Source organism: Lepidothrix coronata, unplaced genomic scaffold, assembly GCF_001604755.1.
Source record: "Lepidothrix coronata isolate B3197 unplaced genomic scaffold, Lepidothrix_coronata-1.0 Scaffold3, whole genome shotgun sequence".
Taxonomy (NCBI): domain Eukaryota; kingdom Metazoa; phylum Chordata; class Aves; order Passeriformes; family Pipridae; genus Lepidothrix; species Lepidothrix coronata.
Genome location: NW_016690183.1, coordinates 2,760,930 through 2,785,757, shown reverse-complemented (window position 1 = coordinate 2,785,757; position 24,828 = coordinate 2,760,930). Strand labels below are relative to the sequence as shown.

At 38.6% G+C, this 24,828-nt stretch overlaps 1 protein-coding gene across 3 annotated transcripts in view; it reads right to left on the bottom strand.

Annotated features, from left to right (window-relative positions):
- Window positions 1–24,828, bottom strand: part of ADCY1 (adenylate cyclase 1) — a 166,231-nt gene that overhangs the window by 63,803 nt on the left and 77,600 nt on the right. For all 3 annotated transcript variants that reach the window (XR_001876164.1, XM_017823085.1, XM_017823098.1), the window contains exons 4-5: window positions 14,223–14,334; window positions 1,939–2,066 (exon numbers count right to left, since the gene is read on the bottom strand). Coding sequence is in view for 2 of the 3 variants with exons in the window: in XM_017823085.1 (XP_017678574.1) it covers window positions 1,939–2,066; window positions 14,223–14,334 (240 nt within the window). In the remaining variant the exon portion in view is untranslated. The remainder of the gene's footprint in view (window positions 1–1,938; window positions 2,067–14,222; window positions 14,335–24,828) is intronic.

The following is a 24,828-nucleotide window of genomic DNA, read 5'->3' as shown; positions in this document are numbered from 1 at the left end:
AGATAAATTGTGAAAATTTTATGGTTTTTTTAATACTTTGGAAATTATGTTCTCAGATGATACTCACAGCACTATATTGCGGGATACTTTAATAACAGTTACACAGCATATGAAGTGAATGGAATGTATCAATTTAAACGAACACATTATAACATTCAACTCAGTCCAATCACAGAACCAGGAACCAGGAACCAGAAGTTTCTATTCTTTGATTTCACAGAAAAAACCTACATCTTGGTGGTACGTATCTTATAAGGCTTCTGAAAGTCATACAAGTATCCATATACTGCTGAAAGAATACACATATTCTTTTGGGATTTTATAGTATCATAGACTACCATAAATTATAGATTCATAGATTACAAAGTATTTTACCAATTTTACAATGTTTACAAACATGATGAACTTTCATTGAATGAGGGAGAATATGGATTCATTTACGCAACACTTCACACTGAGAGGTATTTTTATAATATGTTTACCAAATGAAAAGGACAAGTGAGGAGCTTCTGACTGAAGTAGGAATGCAACATTTTATTTTCTATTGGTTTGATTATTAGCTTTTGTTTATCAGTCCCATGAGATGCAAAGTCACTTTTTTTTTTTTTAACTTCCCCCTTTCATCCAGAGTTGGATACCAGCTGGTAGTCTTCTTGATATTATAATAGAAACACATGGATTGAGCTAGAAATGAGAAATAGCCTTTGATTGCTTTAAGTACTTCTTCCTTTTTTGTAGGCTTTCGAGCCCTCTGCAAAGATACATCAATGAATCCAGAAAAGTTTAAGAAAGAAGATAAAATGTCCCAAATAAAAATTGCATAATTTGAATTCATAAGCTTTATGATTGCTTATTTTATTTTTTCATTATTTAATTTTTATTTTTTTTTTTGAGATTACACTATGTTCTGTTCACCTTCACAGAGAAGGTAGATTCTTTCTGTGTACAAAGGAAAAGCTCAGGGATTAAGTGAGGGGAAGAAGAACCTTGAGCCAACTCCACATTCCCAGCAGTCCAGATGACAAAAGAGAGCAAAAATACCTGGCTAATTTCAACAGTGGTCAAACACTTTCCAGTGCAGAACTAAGCTAAGGCTCCTGATGTGAAACACCTGTACGAGCTCATTTCTAACATAGTAGCACTGTGCTGAACAGTATTTAATTATACACAGAAATTAATACAGATGTGCACTCCATCCTATAGCCTCCCTATAAAGCACATACACACAAATGCCCACAAACACAGAGCAATACAGTAGTGAAGAAAATTTCCATCTTTATCCTTTCCCTCCTGTGCAATGAAATAGATCTCCAGCTCTCACTAAAAGCTTATTCACAGTTCTCTAACATTCATATTTTTTGCCTTGGCAAAATAATGATCAATGCAGAGCTCTCAACCATAAAAAAAGTCTTCTGAGCAGCAAAGTGAATTTCACGTTATATTTCTGAAAAGCAGAATAAATGAAAGGTTTAAACACAACATACAAAAAGGAGATATCAGCAAGCTAAGTTTTTGAGACTACAAACACATATACAACAAGCATACGTCAGGACTGGTTTCGAGTTTACATACTGGTGTGCAAAATCAGCTATGTTTATCACTGCAAAACAAGAAATTTTACTCCTTTCTTTGTGGCAATTAGAAATAGGCATATTTTGTTATTTCCCAGTATCTTTCTGCCACCTGATCAGTATGTGTATGTGCCTCTACATACTCATCCTTTTGCATTTCCTCCTTACAGTCATTAAATGGAGTGGAAAATCAATGTCTAGAATGACCCTCCCTAAAATCAGTATCCTGTGACCTGAATGCAACAGTGTGAATTGCCAGGTGGGCAGCGCTAGCAGAAACTGCTGTTTTTCTAATAACACACTTCCTGAACGCCACATAGAAGTTGTTGCTGCACTCCTGTCTGGATTCACCATGCATGGTACTTACGTGATGGTGTCAATCATATCCAGTCCCATTTCAACACAGCAATGGGCATGATCTGTTTTGGGCTGGGTCAATCCTGATACACAGTAGTAACAGTCCCCTAGGATTTTTATTCTTCTGCAATGATTTTCCTTTCATAAAAACAGAATGGGAAAAGTTTTACTGTTCATATAAATATTCCAATATTAACAGGGTAATATCTTCTCTAATACTATGCAATCATTCAGGGAATCTTTTTGTGGTCAAATGAAGTAATTGGCAGTTCATGAAATCTGGGTTCCCTGTACCCAACAGCTGACATATACATATTGTTTATTTATTTATAAATAGACGCATATATACTGGACATCATCATCCCTGCATTGTTCAACACACATGGGGGCTAACACTGCTTAAAATCATAGTTCTGAACAAATATTATTGCCTTGCCCACATGCTGGGTCAGTATGAATTCAAGATTTGCAATGAGAATTCATTTCTCTATGAACCCAAACCAAAGGACAGAAACCAAAGCACTACTGAAATGTTTGCACTCTGGGAGGCTTTTGTTTCAAATTCAGTACAAATTTAACAGGAAAGATTATGTATTTATCTGTAAAGGTACACACATTTGTACAGTACCTATTCATAAATCACAATTTACAATACACTATGATTAGTATGACAGACTTGCAGATCAGAAGGTACAGTCACTTTGCATTACCATTAAATTTATCTCATGTTTGCATGAAATTTAATTTCTACAGCCAAAGATATCTTGGCTAAATCTCTCCCATTTTAAAAAACCAATCATGACATGTGATGATTGCCACATCAGTCTGAGCAGAAAGTTCATTTCTAAACAGAGAGCACATAACAAAATGCCTTTAAGAAAGCAGTACCTTTAACTAATAAATTATGAGGAGACACGAAGAGATGATTTCTTTTGTAACTAGCAACTTCTACCCATTTAGACTTCGGCACAGAAAAGTAAATAAACTTATTAAATAAATCCCACTTACACAGCTGGGACTATGCCAGTAAGCACCATGCAAAATTAACTATAATGAATATGATGGAAGGGGATCAAAAGAAATTTGATGCCTTCCCCAGCAGTGTTCTATACAGGCTTGACTTCAGCAACATAGAAAGGGGAAAAAAAAGAGCGGTGGTGATAACGGAATTTAAAATTTCTGGAAAAAAAATACCTAATCATAGAATTATACTTGTTCAGTTTCTCATACAGGCACATATTCTCATCTGGTTTCCTGCCTACAAGAATTAAAGCCTTTCTGAGTTAACCACACTCTCCACATCATTACCCATACTCCAGCTCAGAAGCAATGGTTATGCATACAGTATTCTTTTCCTCTCTGACATGTCACCATGTATACCAGCATTTGGGGCTCATTATTACACACTCTTCCTGCAGCAGGCATTCACATCTCTCTTTGTTGTAATGGTATGGAGTATTGAACAAATACTATATAATGTGAATTACCTCTGTTTACACATGGAAGAAGTCATACTACCACTGTTTGGGACAATTGGTTTCTCTACTTCTTTTTATAAATTAGGCAACAAATTCAGATCTCAAATCAAAGAAGAGAGCTGTGTTTATGGGTATGCTTAAATAGTAGAAAAGGCTTTTCCAATAGTGACTACTTAACATTTCTTCTGCTGTACAGTAGGATTTTAAATATAACCCTAATTATCATTGCTAATACATATTTCAATGAATACAAGCATATTTTAAAAGGATTATCACCAGGGCCTTAAGAGTATTTCCACAGCCTACAGTTAAAAAGTGCTTCAACAATTTTTCACAGATTTTTTTGAGATCCTTGGCTGAATGGTATTATATAAGTAAAATAATTACTGATGCACACAAAGTAATACGCAGATCTCAAAATCTATCTTGACACAATTAGAATAGTCCTTCTAATTAAAGTTTTTTGGACAGAAATCACTATGTTTTTTAATAGAAACTAAAAAGTTTTTTACTAGATAGCACTAATTTATACTGTCAAAATAAGCCTTTTTTGGGGGGGGGGCAAATCTTGAATCAGTAGAGGGTACTCAGTAGTTAAAGCTGAAGCCTGCCTTCCAAAATAAATTCAATTTTGGTCCACACTTTAAAATCCTCTATAAGGCCCTTTTCATCTTCACATTTGGTATGCATGATTTGTGGCCAGGCAATTTCTATTTGACCCATAGGAAAGCTATTCGTAAAAACCATTTCAGTAACCTGGGGTGAACAATACATACGTGTTAATCAATCAGTGATTTCTCCTAATGGTGTCTATCTCCCACATGGCTCATTTCTAACAACTTGGTAAAAGCCTGGTAGGCAGTTTAAGAAAAAAAAAAAAACAAACAAAAAAACAGAGCTTAATCCATTACCACTTTTCCAAGTCAATTTATTATTTGTGCAGGAGAGAAATAAAAGAAAATAATTGCTACAGTATTTTCTTGAAAGATATTTATTTTGATGGAAGACATATGGCTAAACAACCACTCTGCTTGTTCCTTATCAGATGTTATCCTCACTGTCCTGATTTTTAATAGTCAGTTAATATACAGTAATCTCTGGAAAAATTGTTTGTTTTCTTTTTTTTTGTAAGGGAGACTTCCAGGAAGGAGTCACAGTACAGCTTTGTAAAAGCAATCTTTTTAAGGATTGATAAGCAAATTAATAAAACAAACCCCTTCTCTGTCATTTTGCTCCCTCAGCAACTTCCAAAGATGCTCCTGACTCATCAATATTTTTCACATTTGTGATGGTGTAGAATTTAAGTATTCAGTTACAAATTCTAGTTACAATTGATAGAAGCAATGTCTGTTTAGAAACAACTGATAATTTGGTTTTATGCACATGCTAGAAAGTACTAGAGATTGCTAGCATTGTGTTAGCCAGGCAGCTCGCCCACCTGCGGTGCCTTACTAAGACGTTTCCAAGTGGATCTGGAGAAATCCCTCCAGCACTACTTCAGTCATAGGATTTGCCAGTGTGTAGCAGAAGCCCAGCTTGGAAAGTGGAGGATACTTCAAAGTTGCTAAGAGCTTTCTTTATACTTTCAGACAAGCACTTTGTAAAGCAGTTCATTCTATCCATCTGCTAGGTAGAACAAAGGAGGGGGGCTTCTGTTTCAAACAACTGGGGTTTTGCTGTTGTTGCAGTTCTTTATTTAATGCATTTTGCAGAAAGAATGAAGTCTGTCAACTTAGACTGAAATATTGAGAATTCAGACCATTACTCTACATTCTTGTACCATAGAAGTCAAATGTTGTTTTGTATACTCAGGATACGGTTATTTTTTAATAAAAAGGGCAAAGGTTTTACAGTTTGTAAAAAGGTTTTATATATATATATGTGTATATATATATAGGTTGTCTCAAAGAAATAGCAAAGAAGCTGTCGGACTTCTCCCAGCAAAACACATAAGCATAAGCAGACAGTCAGATGTTCTCTAGAAGAGAGAGATTGTATGAAATATTAGTTGGCATGGCATTATGTGTTTCAGGGGAACTACACTCGTTTTTACAAGCTGTTCCTCTTTTCCTCAGGAAATCAAGCCACAATTCAATAATCCAGGCTAACCACATCATAGTAACAGTCCTTTCTTTGTTATTACTGTGTGAAATTACTATTGGGGGAAAAAATGCAAAGCACCTCTAAAACTTCCCAAAGATGTAAAAGAATAATGAATTGCATTCGCTGCTTATATCTCTCCACAAACCTAGAACTTCATTCTGCTTCCAAAGAAGTCTTGAGAGAGGACAAGATAGAATTCGCCACTGTTACCACTGCAACTTATTTTCTCTGTATATAGCATGTGCAGCAAAATTTAACATTTATAGCACTTTATCCCAAAGTGCCATTAATCTCAATGGAAAGTTGGATCAGAAAGCTTTGAGTCACTATAGAAAGTTGTCATATACTACAGATGTGTATAGAGATGTAAAAGACACTTACAGAAAGAATCATATTTTTTCCTACATCCTCTGAATATGAAATTATGTATCTATTCAATTTTGTTATAGTTTTCATTAGATTGGAGCAGAACCATAAAAACCTATATTTTGACCATCATACTGTATAAATATATCAATCCATCCATACATACGTGCACGTTTGCACGTACAACATGCAGACACACAGTTCCACAAATTTACTTACACCCTCTTGCATATATAAACATATGGCATAAGTGCAAATTTTTTTATTCATTCTCTGGAGTACTGATATACTAACCAAGGTGGCTCAGCCTCACAGACATGGGCCAGACACCAGTTTTGAGCCCCTCTTTCAAAAGATTTGAATACAGACCAGTAGAAGATATATGGGTGTTAAAACCTTTTCCTGGCATTACTACTCCTTCCTTTATGCAAAGGTATGGTCACTAATCCAAGTGCCTTTGGAAGGACAAAGTACAGTGTTCTGCTGCTAAGGAAATGGTGAAGGACAAATCACCTCCTTCAGGGTCATAGAAGAAAAGGCAATGAATTGGATGGTGTTAGCTGGAAGGCTGTACAGTGTAACTAAGCAATACCATACCAAGTTATTAAGTTCAGTGCATGATGGCAAGAAGAGATTCTTTTTAAGGGAACACTTTAAATTTTTGAGATTTACACTTTTTTACTTAATTTCCTTATAAAATTAAACAAAACATTAAGAAAACCTTTCTATTTTTCCCTTCAGCTCTGTAACTGTTCTGTGCATCAAAGAGCTTTAGCAAAAAAACAAAACTAAAATAATTCCATGGAAAGGACAACCAAGTGAAAGTCTTTTAAACTGTAGCAGTATTCTAAAAGATAAAGCTAAGTGCAGAAAAAGATGAAAACATGGGTTTAGATTCACATGCAAAATGCTCATTAAAGCTCTACTTTCAGGCTCCCTTTCAAAGGACCCTCTTTCTGTGACAATGAAAAGTGAGCCTACTTAGGCTAACTTCTAAAAACCAATTCTATGAAAATCATAGAATCACTGAATCTTTAAAGATCTTTTAGTTCCAGCTGTCATGGACAGTGACACCTTCCACTAAACCAGGTTGCTCAGAGCCCCATGCAACCTGGCCTTGAACACTTCAACAGATCAGGCATCCGCAGCTTCTCTGGGCAACCTGTGCCAGTTCTCACCACTCTAATCATAAAGAGTTTCCTCCTTATATACCATCTAAATGTACTCTTTCAGATTAAACTCTTTTTGTCCCTTTGTCCTAGAGATGCTGATAAAGTCTTTATAAGCCCCCTTTTACATATTGAAAGGCCGTAATGAGATATCCCTGGAGCCTTCACTTCTCCAGGCTGAATAGCAACCCTCTCAGTCTTTTTTTCACAGGAGAGATTTTCTAGCCCTCTGATCATTTTTGTTACTCTCTTCTGGACCCATGCTAACAGGTCCAGATCTCTCTTGTGCTGGGGGCCCCAGAGCTGAATGCAGAGTTTATTCATACCATCTCCAACTTTCATTAATGACAAACAATAATTTCCCTTATCAAATCGGAGGGTTTTTTTCAGTAAAACAAAAAAGATTTACCAATATGGTTTCTACATGTAGCATCCAAATCTATTTTAGTAACTATGTTGGATGTGGGCCACAACATGTGAGAGATTATTGAAGCCACCTTAGATAAGCTTTGTAATCAACTTCTAAGTATAATGAAGTGACATGGAAATTACCACCAGCTCAATTACATTGCAGTGTGCCAATACTGCTAATACACTTATGAAAATTGTCCAGCCCATTAGAAAATTTCACTGAACCCTGTCAATTACTACAAACACATTTTACCATTTTTTTACCCAGGTTTTGAACTGTGGGTTTAAAAATTGAAACAACTATTTCCATAACCTTTTAATGGAATAAATCCTGCAAATAGTAGCTTTATCAACTCACATTAGTTCTTGCACATCTGCTAGTCCCAGCATAAAGAACCTTGAGAATGAGCTAAATGCAATACTCCATAGTTCAATTTAGCAGAGTAATGGAGACATACTTACTACAGTAAGAGTTAGTATAGACTTAACAAGAAGAGCTTCTGCAGAGCAGTAGAAAATAGGAAAGGAAAACAAATTTGGTTACAGTACAGGAGGTGCCACAGAAAATGACTTGATAAGCTCTGATTGAGGGAAGCAGGCTATCTTCAGATGAGCATCCATAAGCTTGTAATTTAGTAATGCATTTGTGAAATCATTACAAATTACCTACCATCATGGGAGCCATGTAATTCATAAACAAATGTAGAAATATTCAGGATAGCTATAAAAAGGACAACATTTTGTTTCAAATGCTTTCCCTCAATTTTATTGGCAATTTAATATGCTGACCTGCAATAACCTACTGGTTTCTCGGCCTAACTTTTCTGTGCATTCCCACTCTCACAATAAATTCCTCCATATGGAGGGTAATTTTACAAAACTAGAATGTTAAATGTTTTTAGTCCTGAAGAATGAGACACATATGAAACAGTCATATATGTTAATTTACTTAGAAATGAAAAAGGATTTTACCAAGAATATTTTACACAATCATCATGACCGACATGCATGATTGTCTCCTTCCTAGCTTTTATTAAGTATCCTTTTAGATTCTGTCTTTTTATGAAGAGATATATCCCAAGAGAACCAAGCCTAAAGCAAATACAATATAAACTGCTGAAAAATTGAGCTCTAAATTTCAAGAAATGGTTAGTTTTCCAGATTCCAGAAATATCTTTCCCTATGCTAACTGCGTAGTCAAAATAATCAGTTTCAGTACAATGCCCACACTTCAAGCATCTGAAGCTGATTGGAATAATCCAATACAGTCATATACAAAGATGCAAACCTCAGATTTGCAGCATACAAACTCAGGAAGAATTTGGTAATTTACTACAAGCATACAAATTATGACACAAATTGTGACAAAGAATTAGCATACCAAGCATAGTATCCTCTTACCTAAAACATACCGTATAATAGGCAAGATCTAATCTCTGTGCTACTTGCCCATTTATATGTTCCTACAATACTTGAAGCATGTGATGTTAATTTTCTCCCTGGAAAACTATCCCCCAGACACTTTTTAGCTTCACATCATGCATACATCATTAGTTCAAGATCCTATAGAGTCACAGGTCTGTTCATTAAGACAACTTTAATTTAAAAAAGTTTACTTTCTTAGGTCTCTCTAAGAGAGCTCTCCAGATGGCTGTTTAGAACTGGATTCAAGCTTATGTCGATGATCTGCCTCAGTGCAATCCTGTGTCTCTGCTGACTCTCCTTAAAATTAGCCTTTATATATATCTTCCACACAAGTGTACACCAATTTCCACAAAGAAGGGTTACACGCTGTATGTTTATACCTATGCTTTCCAGGACTAACTTTCCCATCTAAGCCAGCCCACAAAACTTTGTTCATTTTATATTTTAAATATACATCGTAATTATCTTAATAAAAATTAAAAGCATTCTATAGATGCAATAGAAGCAATTTCTTAGAGTGACTGCTTCTCAGAAAAGCTAGTTCAAGGCTCAGCAAAGAACTGACTGTTCTTGACACAGTTAAAAAACACACAAGATGACTAAAAATATCACTTACTGACTCTTTGCCTAAGGCTCTCAGAAACGATGTTTTTTAGTTCAGTATCTTTAAGCCTGAAGAGGGACAAAAGGCCACTTCAGTAACACTGAAATATGTAAAGTAAAAATTGTTAAATGCTAAGAAGGCAATCAGGGAAGGATACTAAATTAAAATGGAAAAAAAATAAAAATAGACTCAGCCTACAAATACTGACAAAACCTCAAGGTATACATAACCGTAAGTGGAAAAAACAAGGAAGTGGTGTGTGTCAGTCCACCTAATAGATGAGATGCCAAAAGTGACACAAAGCAAGATCTTTCATTCAGAATATCAATATCCTCTTCTAGTGATATCTTTTGAAAAGCACCTGAAATTCATTTATCCTTGTCCACTCGTAAATTAAAAGTCTTAGAAGTCCAAGATGCAGTAACATGGAAGTTGAAAGGGAAATAACTGAATGTGTAAACATAAATAATTAATTCTCCATGTAGACTAGATGAAGGATGTAAATGAGAAGAATCTAACATAGAAAAGAGCAATTAAATAAAATAAAAATATGTCTAAAAATCAAACCTATTTGATTACAACACAGAGTGCTGAATAAATGCCTCCTCTTTTCTATTAAGATGATTTATTACAAGTAAAATATTTTGGGCATGTCTAAACTGTATCGCAACATAGTAGAGCTTTGACCATGAGAGTTCCCAAGCAGGGGCATGTGCAGTTCTACGTGACGTTACTTGCGTAACTGCAGCCCTGAGAATCTCCCTTGTTCACAGTAAATCCACGGTTAAAGCATAAAGAGAAAATGCAGTGACATATGCAGCACATTAAATTAACAAGGCACTCACTCTAAGTGTCATCTGTCCAGAAATTCCCTGGGAACATAAAACCAGCATAATGCAAATGATTATATCTGATTAAAATGTGTCACTCTTACAAGCTAAAGAATGACAAACTGAAAGCGAGTTATAGTATCAAAGGTTGATTGCAAGGCATCTGAAGACCTCATACAAAGATCAGTTACTTGAAGCATTTATTGATAATATGTAATACAGAATGACTATCAGCAGGACGAAATCTGAGATTTCACAAAGCTACCCTTGTTTAGTGGGAAGAAACAAAAAAACTTCAAAGTAACTGCCAGAAGTAAGTAAACTAACCCTGAACAGCATATAAAATAAAATAGAAATCAATACAAAATAGTTCTTTCTATTTGAACTAGTCATGGGCCTTACCAGAAACTTCACCCACTGTGTTTGTTCAGGAAGGTAGTTTGTTGTTGTTATGTACAGTCCCACAGTCTCAAGGGAACCCTTGCATGGCCAGACTTATCTAAAATGCTCAAAGCAGGGTGCCTAAAGACATCACAAGACTTCAGTAACCAGACATATAAATGAATCCCAAGGCATTCATAACAGCGCCTCCTCACATGGATTCTCTAATGTCTGACTAGGATGAAGTTGCACTCCTGCAAGGATACTAGTATTGACATTCATTTTTGTTGAGCTTTATATTTTTGAGACTCACATTCCTTTCTTCAAAGTGCGTGAAGTTGACCCTAGGACTCAAAAGTTATTGAGGAGACCACAAAATCCTATATAAAACATGATTATCTAAGATTGTTTCTTTAAGAAACCAAACTGTGCTATTGTGAAAACAGAAATCATGCCATAATTTTCAGGGACCATATGGACAATGCTATTAGTTGTATGGTTTAGTTTTAGGTAATACTGCAAGGAGCAGGGGTTTTGACTTGATGATCCTTATGGGTCCCTTCCAACTCAAGATATTCTATAATTCTGTGATTTTAAGTACTGTGTTCTGACCATCTCTTCTCTAGCACAGTTCAAAGACTCAGTGATTTACAAGGTAAAATGTACTATGCAAGATAAGTGTTTAAAAAACATTTTCTCTCGAGGTGAATGAAGTGAAAGGACATGATAAAAGTACATATCAGTTCTAGTAGGGAGTAAGATCAGGAATTTTTTTCCCCTCTCTATTTACAGAATGCACAAGGATGCTTTCAAAGGAATTGAATGACAATACATTGAAACCTACGGTTTGCCTTCAGAACTCCCTTTCATGAGCTGTAACTATATTTGTCGCTGTTGTGATTTAAAAAAAAATAAGATGCAGCATTTCAAAGACAGGAAAACTATATGCCTGACCAAAAAAACCCCAAAAAGACAACATATAGAAAGAGAGAAATAACTAATGATATAAAGCATAAACCAGTTTCTAAATGTCAGAAGGACAAACTTTAGCAGAACTATACTGTCAAAAAGCAAAGACTCACTATTCCTACAACATATCAATGTGCCAAGACTCTTAACGAAGCTCCCAGCCAATATATGCTGCCTTACACTTATTACACTTCCCACAGTGGTGACAGGGATTCTTTTCAAGCATTACATTTTTAAGACAGGGCAATTGTTTTAACAAAGGTTGTCAGAAACTGCCCCTTCTAGCTGACATTGCTTCCCAAGAAACAGCACCACACAGCCTGCACACTCACAGATCGCACTTTAGTAGCAACAGTGAGCATATCTATCACTGTTACACTTCTCTTTGAAGTCCCTACAGTTTCCTCCTTAATCATCCTGAATACTAAAGCACAGCATAGTTGTAAAAATCAGCCCAGTCCTCTGTTTTGACCTAATAATGAATATCTAGAAGCTGCTTTAACCAGGAGATCAGAATCCTTCTGAAAAATTGCACTTCTCAGCACATTTCTCTGACTGCAGGAGACACAATTACAAGTCTCCCTTAATCACATCACAAGGCACTAAGGAAAACTTGTACATTCTCTCCTTAATCACACCTCAATACAGCACAATCTGAGCCAGAAGTACAACTAAATAGCAAATCTTCCTCACACAGCTGAAAGAAACCATGGGATCTATTTTAAAATTTGGAAAAAGAATCCTTGGAGGCTGAACAGATAATCTAAGGTTTTTTAGCTCCTCTGCTAACTCTGAACTGCTTCTTCCCTGACCAACAATTGACCTCACACCAAAAGCTGGCATCTGCCTGGTACCCTGTCTTCAGGTGTCAGTGACGCCTCTAGCTGGTAGCACATGGCCACTGCTAAGGAAGCAAGCATGGTAGGGTAGCCATATCCCTGGCTTCAGTGCCATGCTGCACATGTCATAGGTTTATGCATTTCTGTGTGCACATATGAAATCTAGTGTTGTGTCACAGTACTTCCATGGTATTACACTGCCATGTGTTTCATGTCTATGAAGACTCCATGAACGACAGCATTATAAGTTTTAAAAGAGCTTGTTAGATGTCTGGTTGACATTTGAAGGATGAAATTCACTTATGAAATTAAAATGAAATTAAAGTAAGGAGCCTATCTGAACTTCTTAAGCCATTTAAGCTCTTACCAATGACTATCCACATGGAAGTCCATTTTACTTCTACAATATCCATCTATGAAGCACTCTGGGCTGGGGACCTGTGGTCTCTATGAGACACTGCCAGTAGTTCCAGTATTCAATTGATTACACAAAGGCTTATGAGTATGTATAAATTCATATCAAAAAACCCTATACTTTCATTGCATCTCTACTCAGCATCTAAGTTAATCTTCTACTTAACCTGGGAAAAGGGAACACACAGTTTCTTTCTGTTATGACTTGAACACTTAGTGCACATCAGGACATAGCACTCAATCAAATGATAATCCATTTAAGTAAGAATAGTTCTTCCTCAACCCTGGCATCTTGTGGAGCAGAAGATTTCTTCCTCCTTGGTATATTGGGAGCTGTTTATCAAGAGTAAGATATGGATGTAAAATGTCCACATGCTTTAGATCTCTCCTGTGGAAGACTGCATCAAGGAGAAGTGAGTTTGGACTGAAAAAATGTGGATGCTGTTTATGTTGAGGGCCTAAAGAAATATGTTCTCTAGGCTGCTGTACAGAGTTTGAAGACAAAATAGCTAGATAGTGGAGGAGCATAATTTATGTGGAAGTGACACTTCTCAGCAATGAAGGCTCTATGGACATGGCTGGCAGATAAGATAGATTTGATGAAGTTCTGCTTTTTTCAAGGGGAAAGCACATTTTCAGCGTCTTGTTAAATGTAATTTGAAACAAGATGTGTGACTTTCTGGCACATCTATTCCTCTAATTTTTTGTCAAATTGTTCTTGTCAAATTAGGCTGCTTTGAGTTATAGGCAAGGAACATTTCTCTCATTTTCTCTTCCTTGGGAAATCTAGCACAATGTAAGTGCAGCAACCAAAACATAAGCATCAGTTATGATATGGATCCCATTTTGCCTACAATAGTCTCTGAAAAGCTACTGTCATTTCTGTGGCAAGAAGTGCTCTCTGTGAAGAACAAATTTTACTCTCTAGCTTCCTACTATCAGAGAAAGTAGTTTTATGCCAAACTGCCAATATTCATATTTTCCATTATTCTGGGCTTTTATCCAAGAAGGATAGAAATGTAAATATTGAAATATTTTCTCTATTTTGGTGCAAACAAAATTAATAAAGAACACTGATGGACTGCATGGAGGAGAAAGAAAAGTATATTTAAAAATAGCACATTTCTTTCCTAAACAATTAAAATAGACTGTTTTCTTTCCAGAACATTAATAAAAAATGGAAGCTTTAGAAATTCATGACACACAGGGCTAAATCAGTCTGCTACAGATTTCTAACATATGTAACTCATGCATCATTTTTCAGAAGGAAATATACATTAAATTGAAATAAGAATTTGTACTCACTGTAGCTAACTCATCAAATTTTCCAAAAAGCTCATTCAGCAGCTTCACCAGTTCTTGGGCAGTACACTGTGATGCCAAACTAGTAAACCCCACAATGTCTGCAAACAAAATGCTGTAAAGAAGGAAAAAGACACAGAAAAATCAGTACAGAAGACATCTTCACATTCTTATACTCTTCTATAGCAAGAATGTGACCCTGAGCACAAACTCCAATAACCCCTGAAATGCTACCAATAAAGTGCTAGTTGGAACAAAAATAGCAAAGATTCAGATATTCAGGCATTAGTCTGGTGCTATCAACTGTTGTAGAGAACCCTCAGGCACTTTCAATGTCTGCATATCCATTTGGTGTAGATACTGCAAAGCACCTCACTTGTAAGCTCCCCAGTGAGACTCCAGGAGTACACTGAACAGTTTCTCCTCTTTGCAGCTGGGATCTCCTCAGCTCGATTGGTTTCAAAGACAGCTTTGCATGGCTAGAGTTCCACAGCCAAACAGATAAACCTTGCATGAGGTTTACTAAGTGCTGAAAGACAGGAGTCTTGTGTGCAGTATCTCCATGATGTGATCCTACAGTAGCTCCCTATGAGGAGCCAGTGTCAAGCCAGTATTCTCTGTACTGTGCTGACTGGCTCATGTAAATGTCCAGCTTTCTATCAGCGTTAGCAAGGTTTTAACGTCCAACAGCTTAATCTGCTTTAACAATCCCTACCCATCAGTGTTGATCAAGGGAGATAGCTGAAAGAAGCATGGGTACCAGTGTGATTGAGAGAATAAAAATTCTTGTGTAATCCAGAAGCTTGAGAGAGTATGGTGCCATGATTCTTTCAATGCTCTAGATTCCTCCTTCTGTTGGCAGAGGTACAATGCCAACTGTGGGATCACACTGCATTTATCTCCAACACCCAGACTAGAAATGTCAAACAATTTACGTAAATGTTAACAAACAGTCCCACAATGCATGACCTTGGTATACACTTGACATAGTGTAAAACTTAACTTACAAACTGTAAGTTGAATTAAGCATTATGTACTCCCCTTCACCTCAGCAAACCTTCACTCTTTAGATAAAACAGCAATATTAGAAAAGCAGGCCTAATAAGTCTACTGTTTTCCATTCTCCATAGACAAGTCTCAACTCTCCTAGTAAGTTACAAAAAAGGCACTCCTGACTCAGACCTTGCTTCTATAATTTAATTTAACTTGGCAAAACTTTAAAGGGTAACAATCAACCAAAAGAAAGCATTCCACAAAGCATTGACTTAGCACATGCTAACCCATACAGCTTAAGAAAATCCAGCCCATTCAGTCCCAAGTTACCCAAAATATTAAGAAAGGAGATTAGGAGAAGAAGAAGAAAAAGAGAGTATTATTGCTTATTATAGCTACCACCAGAGTCCTGTGAGAGTCCAGCTTCCATCTGTCCAGGTGGCAGGGTTTGAACAAGCACAGAGAGTACATGTTGCTGCTTTCATTTGCTTTAGTCCTGTTGTGGCCACACAACCTGCCCCCAGCTGAGACTTCTGATGTGCCAGCCAATCCTGGACTGAGTCAGGGGCTCCAAGGTGTGGTGTGGGCAGTGCTCTCAGTGTCCAGGGACTGACAGCTGCTTCAGGGCTGCCCCAGGAGACTCACAGAGGCTGGGGCTGTGGGATAGGGCATTACCTCACTTCCACAAAATTCAACCTGTCCCTTCCCGCCCCACCAAACACACACACACTTGAGTTGGTCCAAGATAAAAATTATTAATCCATTGTCTCACACCCTCTCCCACACACAAGGCTCTGAAAATTAGCACTCTGATATTCTAAAAATTAGCACTGAAACTCAACAGCTGCTTCATTTTCTTTTAGCTAGTTAACTGACCAGCGTTATCTCTTGCACTTCTTTACCCATCTGTGTCCATCTGTTGCCTCTTCTCTTACTGCTTGGACTACCAGTATTGTGAGGCAGTGCCCACACTTACTCTTTATTGTATAACATCTAAAAGCACCTTGAACTGTGACATGAAGTCAAATCACCCTTACGATGTAATAAACTTTTTCACCCCTGTTATGTTCTGCTCAGTTTTTTGGAATGTAAAGGACACATAAGGCCTTTATCAGGAGGTGGCAAAATCAGACACAGGGAGTGAGAACAGAAAAGAGATTTGATTTCTTGTTATGGCCATGAAATTCATAATGGTACTAAAGAAAGAAATTATAAGACATACAGTGCCAGAATTCCAGTGACATACCTCAAGTGTTTCCAGGGCCAAACCATATTTTCAAATACGCTCAAATATATTTGAAGTCTAAGTTCCCACATTGGCACTGAAATTCCCTTTCCTTTGATTTGAATATATTAGTCATACAAAAATACTAAGACCTTAAATTTAGGCCATGTCTAATATACTTAGAAAAGTTAAGACAAAGCAACTACAGTAGTGACATCAGTGTTAAAACACATTAATCACTCCTGTAGATGCCCTCATCCAAAGGAAAAGTAGTCTTGCCTCACAGTAACTTAATCGGTAATTGCCATGGAAGTTCACATCCTCAGAAATGATTAAACTAGAGTAAACTACAGTTACTTTATGTATGTAGGAAAGATTCCTCATAATGGTATGGTATACAAAAGGATTGTCAAGTAATTTTTATTTTAAAAAAAGGTAAATGTTAGCATATATAGAAACAATAAGTAAAAAGCTACCAATTAACAATTGGTTCTCTTAATGACCATTCAGGGATATGTCTCTCCCTGCTTTAATTCCACAGAATTAAGTAATTTAATTCCACAGAATTAACAAAGCCACTGGGGCACTCTGGTGAAAAACAAAAAAAAAAAAAAAAAACTAATCTCAATTAAACTGAAACTAATAAAGAACGAAGAGAAACGAAAGTGGAAAGTGAAAACAAAGGACAAAGGTTGCTTCTGTTTCCTCAACAACACAGCTTGCACATGATTCAAGCACTGCTCTTCACAACAGGCAATGTGACTGTGCCAGTTAGGAAGGCTAAGTAGCTATTACAGTGCTGAGTCTGGTGGTGTCGCATTGCCCGGGGGCTCAGAAATGCTTCTATTCCTCCATCCCACAACTAAGCAAGGGGAACATAAGCTAACATTGTCTTTGCCTGTGTGCTATACCAAGACCTCTGCAATCCCATGGTCTTTGAAATATTCAGCTTTTGTCCTGTAGTTTTCAGTCACAGAATCTTAAAGAATCATAGAATGTTAAAGGGTTGGAATGGACTTTTAAGATCATTTAGTCTCCTTGCCAAGGGCAGGGACACCTCCCACTAGACTGGGTTGCTCAAAGCCTTATCCAACTTGGCTTCAAACACTGACAGGATCAGAGCATCCACAACCTCCCTGGGCAATCTCTTCCATTGTCTCACCACCCTCACAGTAAAAAATTTCTTCCTAATATCTACCTTAATTTCTCCCTCTTTCACTTTGTACTCATCCCTCCTTGTCCTATCACTGGAGTTCCTAATGAAGAGTCCCTTCTTGACTTCCTAGTAGGCCTCCTTCAGATACTGAAGACTGCTATGAGGTCTTCACACAATCTTCTTCAGGACAAACAGCCCCAACTTTCTTAGCCTGTCTTCCTAGGGAAAGTGCTCCAGTCCTCTTACCAACTTCATGGTCCTTTGCTGGACTTGCTCCAACAGTTCCATGCCCTTCTAATTTTGGGGGGGGGGGTGGGTACCAGAATACCTTGCACTATTCCAGATGGGGTGTCATGAGGGCAGAGTAGAGGAGGAGGATCACTTCCCTCTACCTTCTGGCTATGCTCCTTTTGATGCAGCCCAGGATGTGGTTGGCTTTCTGGGCTACAGGCGAATGCTGCCAGCTCATGCTGAGTTTTTCATCAACCACTATCCCCAAGTCTCTCTGCAGGACTGCTCTCAATCACTTCCCCATCCAACCTGCAGGTGTACCTGGGATTGCCATGACCCAGGTGTAGGACCTTGCACTTTGCTTTGTTGAACTTCATGTGGTTTACATCAACCCACCTCTCAAGCCTGTCAAGGTCCCTCTGGATGGCATCCCTTCCCTCCAAGGTGTGTTGATTGTACCACACACCTTGGTGCGGTCATCAAATTTGCTGAGGGTGCATTTGATCCCATTGTCAATGTCACTGACAAAGATGTTGAGCAGTATCAGCCCCAGTAGTGACCCCTTATGGATACCACTCGTCACAGGTTTCCACGTGGACAATGAGCCCATGACCACAACTCTTTACATGCAGGCATCCAGTCAGTACATTGTCCACTGAGTGGTCCATCCATCAAATCCATGTCTCCAGTTTGGAGACAGTGTCAAATGTTTTGCATAAGTCCCAAGTAGATGACGTCTGTTGCTCTGTCCCATCCACCAGTGCTGTAGCCCCATCACAGAAGGTCATAAAATTTGTCAGGCATGATTTCCGCTTTGTAAAGCCATGTTGGCTGCTACTAATCATCTCTTTGTTTTTCATGTGTCTTAGCATAGTTTCCAGGAGAATCTGCTCCATGATCTTCCAAGGCACAGAGGCAAGACTGAATGGTCTGTAGATTCCCAGGTCTTTGGCTTTCCCCTTTTTAAAAATGAGGGTTATATTTCCCTTTTTCCACTCACCAGGGACTTCACCTGACTGCCACAATTTTTCAAAAATTATGGATAATGGATTAGCAACTTTTTCTGCCAGCTCCCTCAGGACCTGTAGATGAATCTCATTGGGTCCCATAGACTTGTGCACACTGATGTTCCTTAGATGGTCTTGAACCCTCTTATAGTGGGCTTAGAGTCTTCATTTTCCTAGTCCCTTCATTTTCTTTCCTGATTTGGATGGCATCGCTGGAGCACTTGCCATTGAGGAACGAAGCATAAAAGTAGTTGAGAAACTCAACCTACTCTTTGTCCAGGGCAGCCAGGTCTCCCATTTCCTTCTGGAGAGAGCCCACATTATCCCTAGCCCTTCTTTTGCTTACAACATATCTATAGAAGCCCTTCCTGTTATCCTTAGTATCCCTGGCCAGACTCAATTCTAACTGGGTCTTTGTTTCCTTAACCTTGTCCCTAGCTTCCCAAACAATTCCTCCCAGGCTACCTGTCCTCATTTCCACTTCCTGAAGTTTCTTTTTTCGCTGAGCTTGCTCAGCAGCTCCTTATCCATCCACAGAGGTCTCCTAACATTTTTGCCCAATTTCTTCCTTGTTGGGATGCAATGCTCCTGAGCTTGGAGGAGGTGATTCTTCAAATTTATCCAGCATTCTTGGGCTCCTCTGCCTTCTAGGGCTCTAGCCCATGGCACTCTACCAAACAGATCCTTAAAGAGGCCAAGCTCTCTTGAAGTCCAGGACTGAGAGCTTGCTGTGTGCTCTCCTCACTGCTCTGAGGATCTCAAACTCCCCCAGCCTGCAGTGCTCCAAGGCAGCCTTGGCTGAGTGACCACATTTACCACCAGCCCTTCCCTTCTGGTAAGCACAAGGTCAGTATGGCACCTCTTTTTGTGTAAGGTAGTAATCATTGACACACTTGGAAGAACCTCCGGGATTGCTTGTGTCTTGCTGTGTTGTCCCTCCAACAGATATCAGGAAATCCCCCATGAGGACTGGGGCTTGAGAGCAAGAGGCTGCTCCTATCTGCCTAGAGAAGGCTTCATCTGCACCATCCTCCTGATGAGGTAGCCTATAGCAGACCCCCACTATAACATCCCCTGCCCTCCCCTTCTTCTTTACCCACAAGCTCTCAGCTGGCTCCTCATCAGAGTTCCACACTCTCCAGCAGGTCATTGACATACATAGCTACACCCTGTCCTCGTGTCTCTAGCCTGTCTTCCCTAAAAAGCCTAAAAACCCCCATTCCAATGCTCTAGTCATAGGAACCATCCCACCACGTCTCCATGATGCCAATGATATCATACCCACACAGGTGTACACACGTCCCTAGTTCTTCTTATTTGTTCCCTATCCTACATGTGTTTGTGTTTAAGCACCTGAACTGGGCCCTGGAATATCTGGAATGCCTTGGCACTTTTCTGGGCATCCATTACAGGTGTTGGCATCTGACTGGCAGGATTGGGATGGATAGGTACCTTTCCCCAACAAATTTAGTTTAAAGGCCCCTTAACTAGTCTGGCAACTCCCTGACCAGAGACAGTGTTTCCCTTCTTTGTCAGATGGACCCCATCAACCCCCAGTAAACCAGATTTGGCCAAGCAAATCCCATGGTCTGAGTAACCAAAACCCTGATTTACCAATCATACCAGGACTTTACCAGTAAGTTCACAGAAACAGAAAGTTTGGCTAATCTGGTAAAAACTTAAATCACTTTGGTTTTTAGACAGACAAGTTATTTATTGTAAGACTCCAGTCCCAAAGCCTCAAGTTATACTGGGAGTATTACTTTTATATTTAAGACTTCAAGAGTTTGCCCACCGAACTTTTGCAGAGACTTTGGTTCTTGACAGAACCTAAAGAGAAGAACACTCCACACATTTTCCCAGGAGACACTTTTAATTTTAGGAAGAAAATAAGGGTTTTGATGTAGGTTTAAAAGGGGTGATAAACAACCAAGTTAGAGCATTCCACAAAGCACCAACCCAGCACATGCCAACCCACAAAACTTAGCAGAATCAAACCCACTGGTTTTAAGTTACCCAAAATATTAAGTAAGAAAAGAGTGAAGAAAGAAAGAGTAAAAAGAGTAAAAAAAGAAAGCAATTAACAGAAGAAACAGGAGTAAGTAGCTACCACCAAAGAATCCTATGGAGATCCAGTCCCACACATGAAATCACAAGTGCTCAGAGGAAAAAGCCACACAGAGCCCTGTGCTCCTGTATTTATGGGCTTTGGCTACTGTGGCCACGCCTCCCAGGCTGGACATCTGGTTATCTGCCCACTCAGTGCCTCCGAGGTGGGAATGAGGGGTGGTGTAGCCAATCAGAGGCTCTAGGGGGCATGGTGTGGGTGGGCTCCCAGGCTGCCCTTTTTGATTGACAGCTTTTCTATTTGAGTTCCTTGCTGCAGCCTAGCTACGTGAGTTTTGAGACTACGGTGAGGCTGCTGGCCTCGCCCTGCCCCCCACATACACACACACTAATTGGTTCCAACCCAATAATTAAAATACTACTAATAACTGATCCAATGCCTCAAAGTTATTGGGATCATAAATTGCAACAGCAGGTCAATATTCTAATTGTATCCTGGGGGAAAAATAATCAATTAGAGGAACCTTGACAGGCTAGAGAGGCGGGCCTGTTTGAACCCTGTTAAGTTCAACAAGGCCATATGCAAGGTCCTGCACCTGGGTTGGGGCAATCCCAAACACAGATACAGATGGAGGGATTAGTAGGTTGAGACTGGCACTGCAAAGGAAGGCTTGAAGGTACTGGTGGATGAAATATTGTACATGAGTCATCTCTGTATGCTTGCAGCCCAAAATGCCAAATGTATCCTATAAAATGAAGTGTGGCCAGCAGGTAGAAGGAGGTGATTCTGCCCCTCTCATGAGAGCCCACCTGGAGTACTGTGTCCAGCTCTGGGGTTTTCAGCACAGGAAAGACATGGACCTGTTAGAGTGTTGTGAATGTTCAGCCTAGAGAACAGAAGGCTCCAAGGACACCTTATAGCACCCTTCCAGCACCTAAAAAGAGTGTATGAGAGAGCCAAAGAGGGACTTTTTACCTGGGTCTGCACTGATAGGGCAAGGGGGAATGGTTTAAAACTAAAACAGGTAGACTGAGATTAGATGCAAGGAAGAAATTCCTTACTATGAGTGTGGAACAGGTTTCCCAGAGAAGCTGTGGATACCTCATTTTTGGAAATATTCAAGCTCAGGCTGGTCAGGGTTTTGAGCAAACTCGGGAAAGATGAACCTCACCCTAACACAGGGACTGGACTAGCTGATCTTTAATGTTTCCTTCCAACTCAAACCATTCTATGGTTCCACGATTCTAATTTTTTAATGGAGGTTTCCTAACAACATTTTTTTAAAGTTACCTTGAGGTGAGTATTTGGTTTGATATGCCAACAGCTATTTCTAACTGCTTCTGGTATACAAATTCTGAACAAAAGCAAAGCAGCACTGCAGCGAGCAAGTTCAGGAAAGGAAACATTACAAGCAGCCATTTCTCTCCTCTGTCACAAAGAGCCAAGCTGGTTCAGCACAGGCATACATTATTATCTCATACTCCTTGACAATCTGGAGAATTTCTGTGTTGACAAGCCCAGAGTCATTGCTCCAGGACCTTCTGTATTCCTATTTACTCCCTCCATGATCCCTGCAGGCAGCATAGCCAGCACCTGCCTGGTGACTGCAGCCCTCCTGCAGCATGGCAGGAAGTGGCTGCACCTGATAGAACCGAGCCCGGAAAGCCTATGGCTTGGTTTAAGAGATTTAAACTACTTCCCAACTGTTAGTATTGACAGAACAACCCTTTTCTATGTCACTCTATGGGGTATTCAGAAGGAGGAATCATGCCAAGTCACACAAGAGATTTGAGAGCTTGTAGGTGGTAAATGTTCACTTTTAACAGCGCTCATTCATGTGTTTTGTGCACTTGATTAGTCCTGCTGTTTTCAATGGAGCACTTGTCTAAATGAGCAGTCTGCAAAATAAGGAGTGGTTGTGTGCCCTATTTTTCATTTCCATTTGGGTCATTTGTTTAATTAGAGTACAACTTATAGTAAGAATGGTATTTTAATATCACACAGTGCCTCAGAAAGGAACCTGTAGGACTTTTTTTCCTCAAAGGTCAAATGTAAGGAAAGTTAATTAATAATTTTATCTATGACTCACTGAAATATTGAAGAAAAACATGCTCAAAAAATTAAAGCAGGCTGTTAAAACTAAACATAAAGGGAGGGTATGTTTTTACATAGTAATCATTTATGAAAAATAGTTCACTATGGAATCACAGGCTCAGAAAGACTATATACAAAAATCTGTTCATAGACATCATTATCACAGCTTTTTAAAACATTAAAATGGGTATGTTAAATTCAAAAATTATTTAAGTTCTGATGGTTTCTAAAAGACAGGACAGACCAGAAATATTTGCATATATATAGCTGCAGATTGTGTTCTGGCTTCAAACTGGGTTACAAGAACTTCTAAAATGCCCCAGGGAATCTTTTTATTGGTAGCTTTGAATCAGGCAGTGTGTTTCCTGAAATTAATCTCTCTTCTTACAAAGCATCCAGTTCTATTTCACACTTGTAAAAATAAGGCTAAATGAAACTGCTGTACCAAAGGCTCAAGAAATTATTAGCCATTCGATGTTCACTTTCTTTTTATGTCTTGAACATTGAGTTACAGAGCAAAGCAAGAAGTTGTCTGTTAATATACCAGTATCTATCCATGTGTTGAAACAGTTTCATGAATAAACTAATGGAATGGGAAAAGTCCACTTCAAAAGAGACAAAATCTGTTGAAGTCTCCATACAGGGTATATATTTGAGCTGAAATTCAACTTGAAATTTTCTTAATTGAATTATGCCTGCATGGAGAGATTCAGTCAGGACTAGTGAGTATTTACAGTAGCCACAGTAAGTACATATGTAATCTGTAAATTCCTTAGCCCTGTAGGAATAAGGAAACAAGGAATAAGAGAAGGAAATATTAATCTTACATTACTCAACTTAGTCTTAGAAAAGAGCCATTTCTTTCATGTCACAAACCATACTCTTTAGCACCACAGAAGAGCTGGTCTGTTGGGTAGTCTTTACATGTAACTTGACATCTGGTTCCCCAATATAGTTCATAGTGTCCTTGGCTGGGATTACCCCTGTAAAATAACACCAGTACTGTGTTGAAATGGGTCCTCGACTGTACATGGACTATTTCCTTCTGGTAAGCCACAGTTACTACATTAGTTGTGATTATTTTACTTTCCTGGTGGTTGAATTTAGTGTCCTCACTGAGTTAATGCTATAATACTATTGAATGTGTATTTGTATGCCTTGTTTTGCATATTGTATTTTCATTAAGTTGTTTGCCTCCGTTTAAAACCATGTACTTATTTCTTACTGCGCAGGAATTCTGTTCAGAAACTTCACAAGGTAGCAGATGTACTACAGATCTGGGAAGAGCTCATCAAAGCATGACACAACACTGAGGACTCTGTCTTCAGCATGGAGAGGTGTGTTTTCTTTCCCTTCCAGAGTCACAGTCAGTTGCAGGCAGTCATTCAACAACTATTTGGGTAGTTGGTAAAATATTCACCAATTAATTGATAAACCAGGGTTGTTGCCATGGTTTTCTGAAACGTGCTAGTATTTTTTCCCAGTCCATCATTCACTTCTTAAAAAGTTATATGTATCTGTATTGTAACACATCTACCTTTGTTTTTCTGGGAGGAGGTAAAGAAGGTAGCTGTATGAATGTCTTATTTTTCACATGGAAGATCTTGTGATTAAATACACCTTGGCTTTTTTTTTCAGGCAGCTATTTAGAAGACTGAAACAGATGCTTTTTTAACTTATGAAGGTATTTTTTGCTGTTGGGAGTTTTATTGTTTTGGCTTTTTTAACAGATAAGGAATGGAAAAATCATGTAGTTTCGCGAGCGAAGATTTGGGAAAGGTCATTAACCCTTCGAGCCTGCGCAGTGGATTTTTTAGGTGAGACACAGCGTGCGC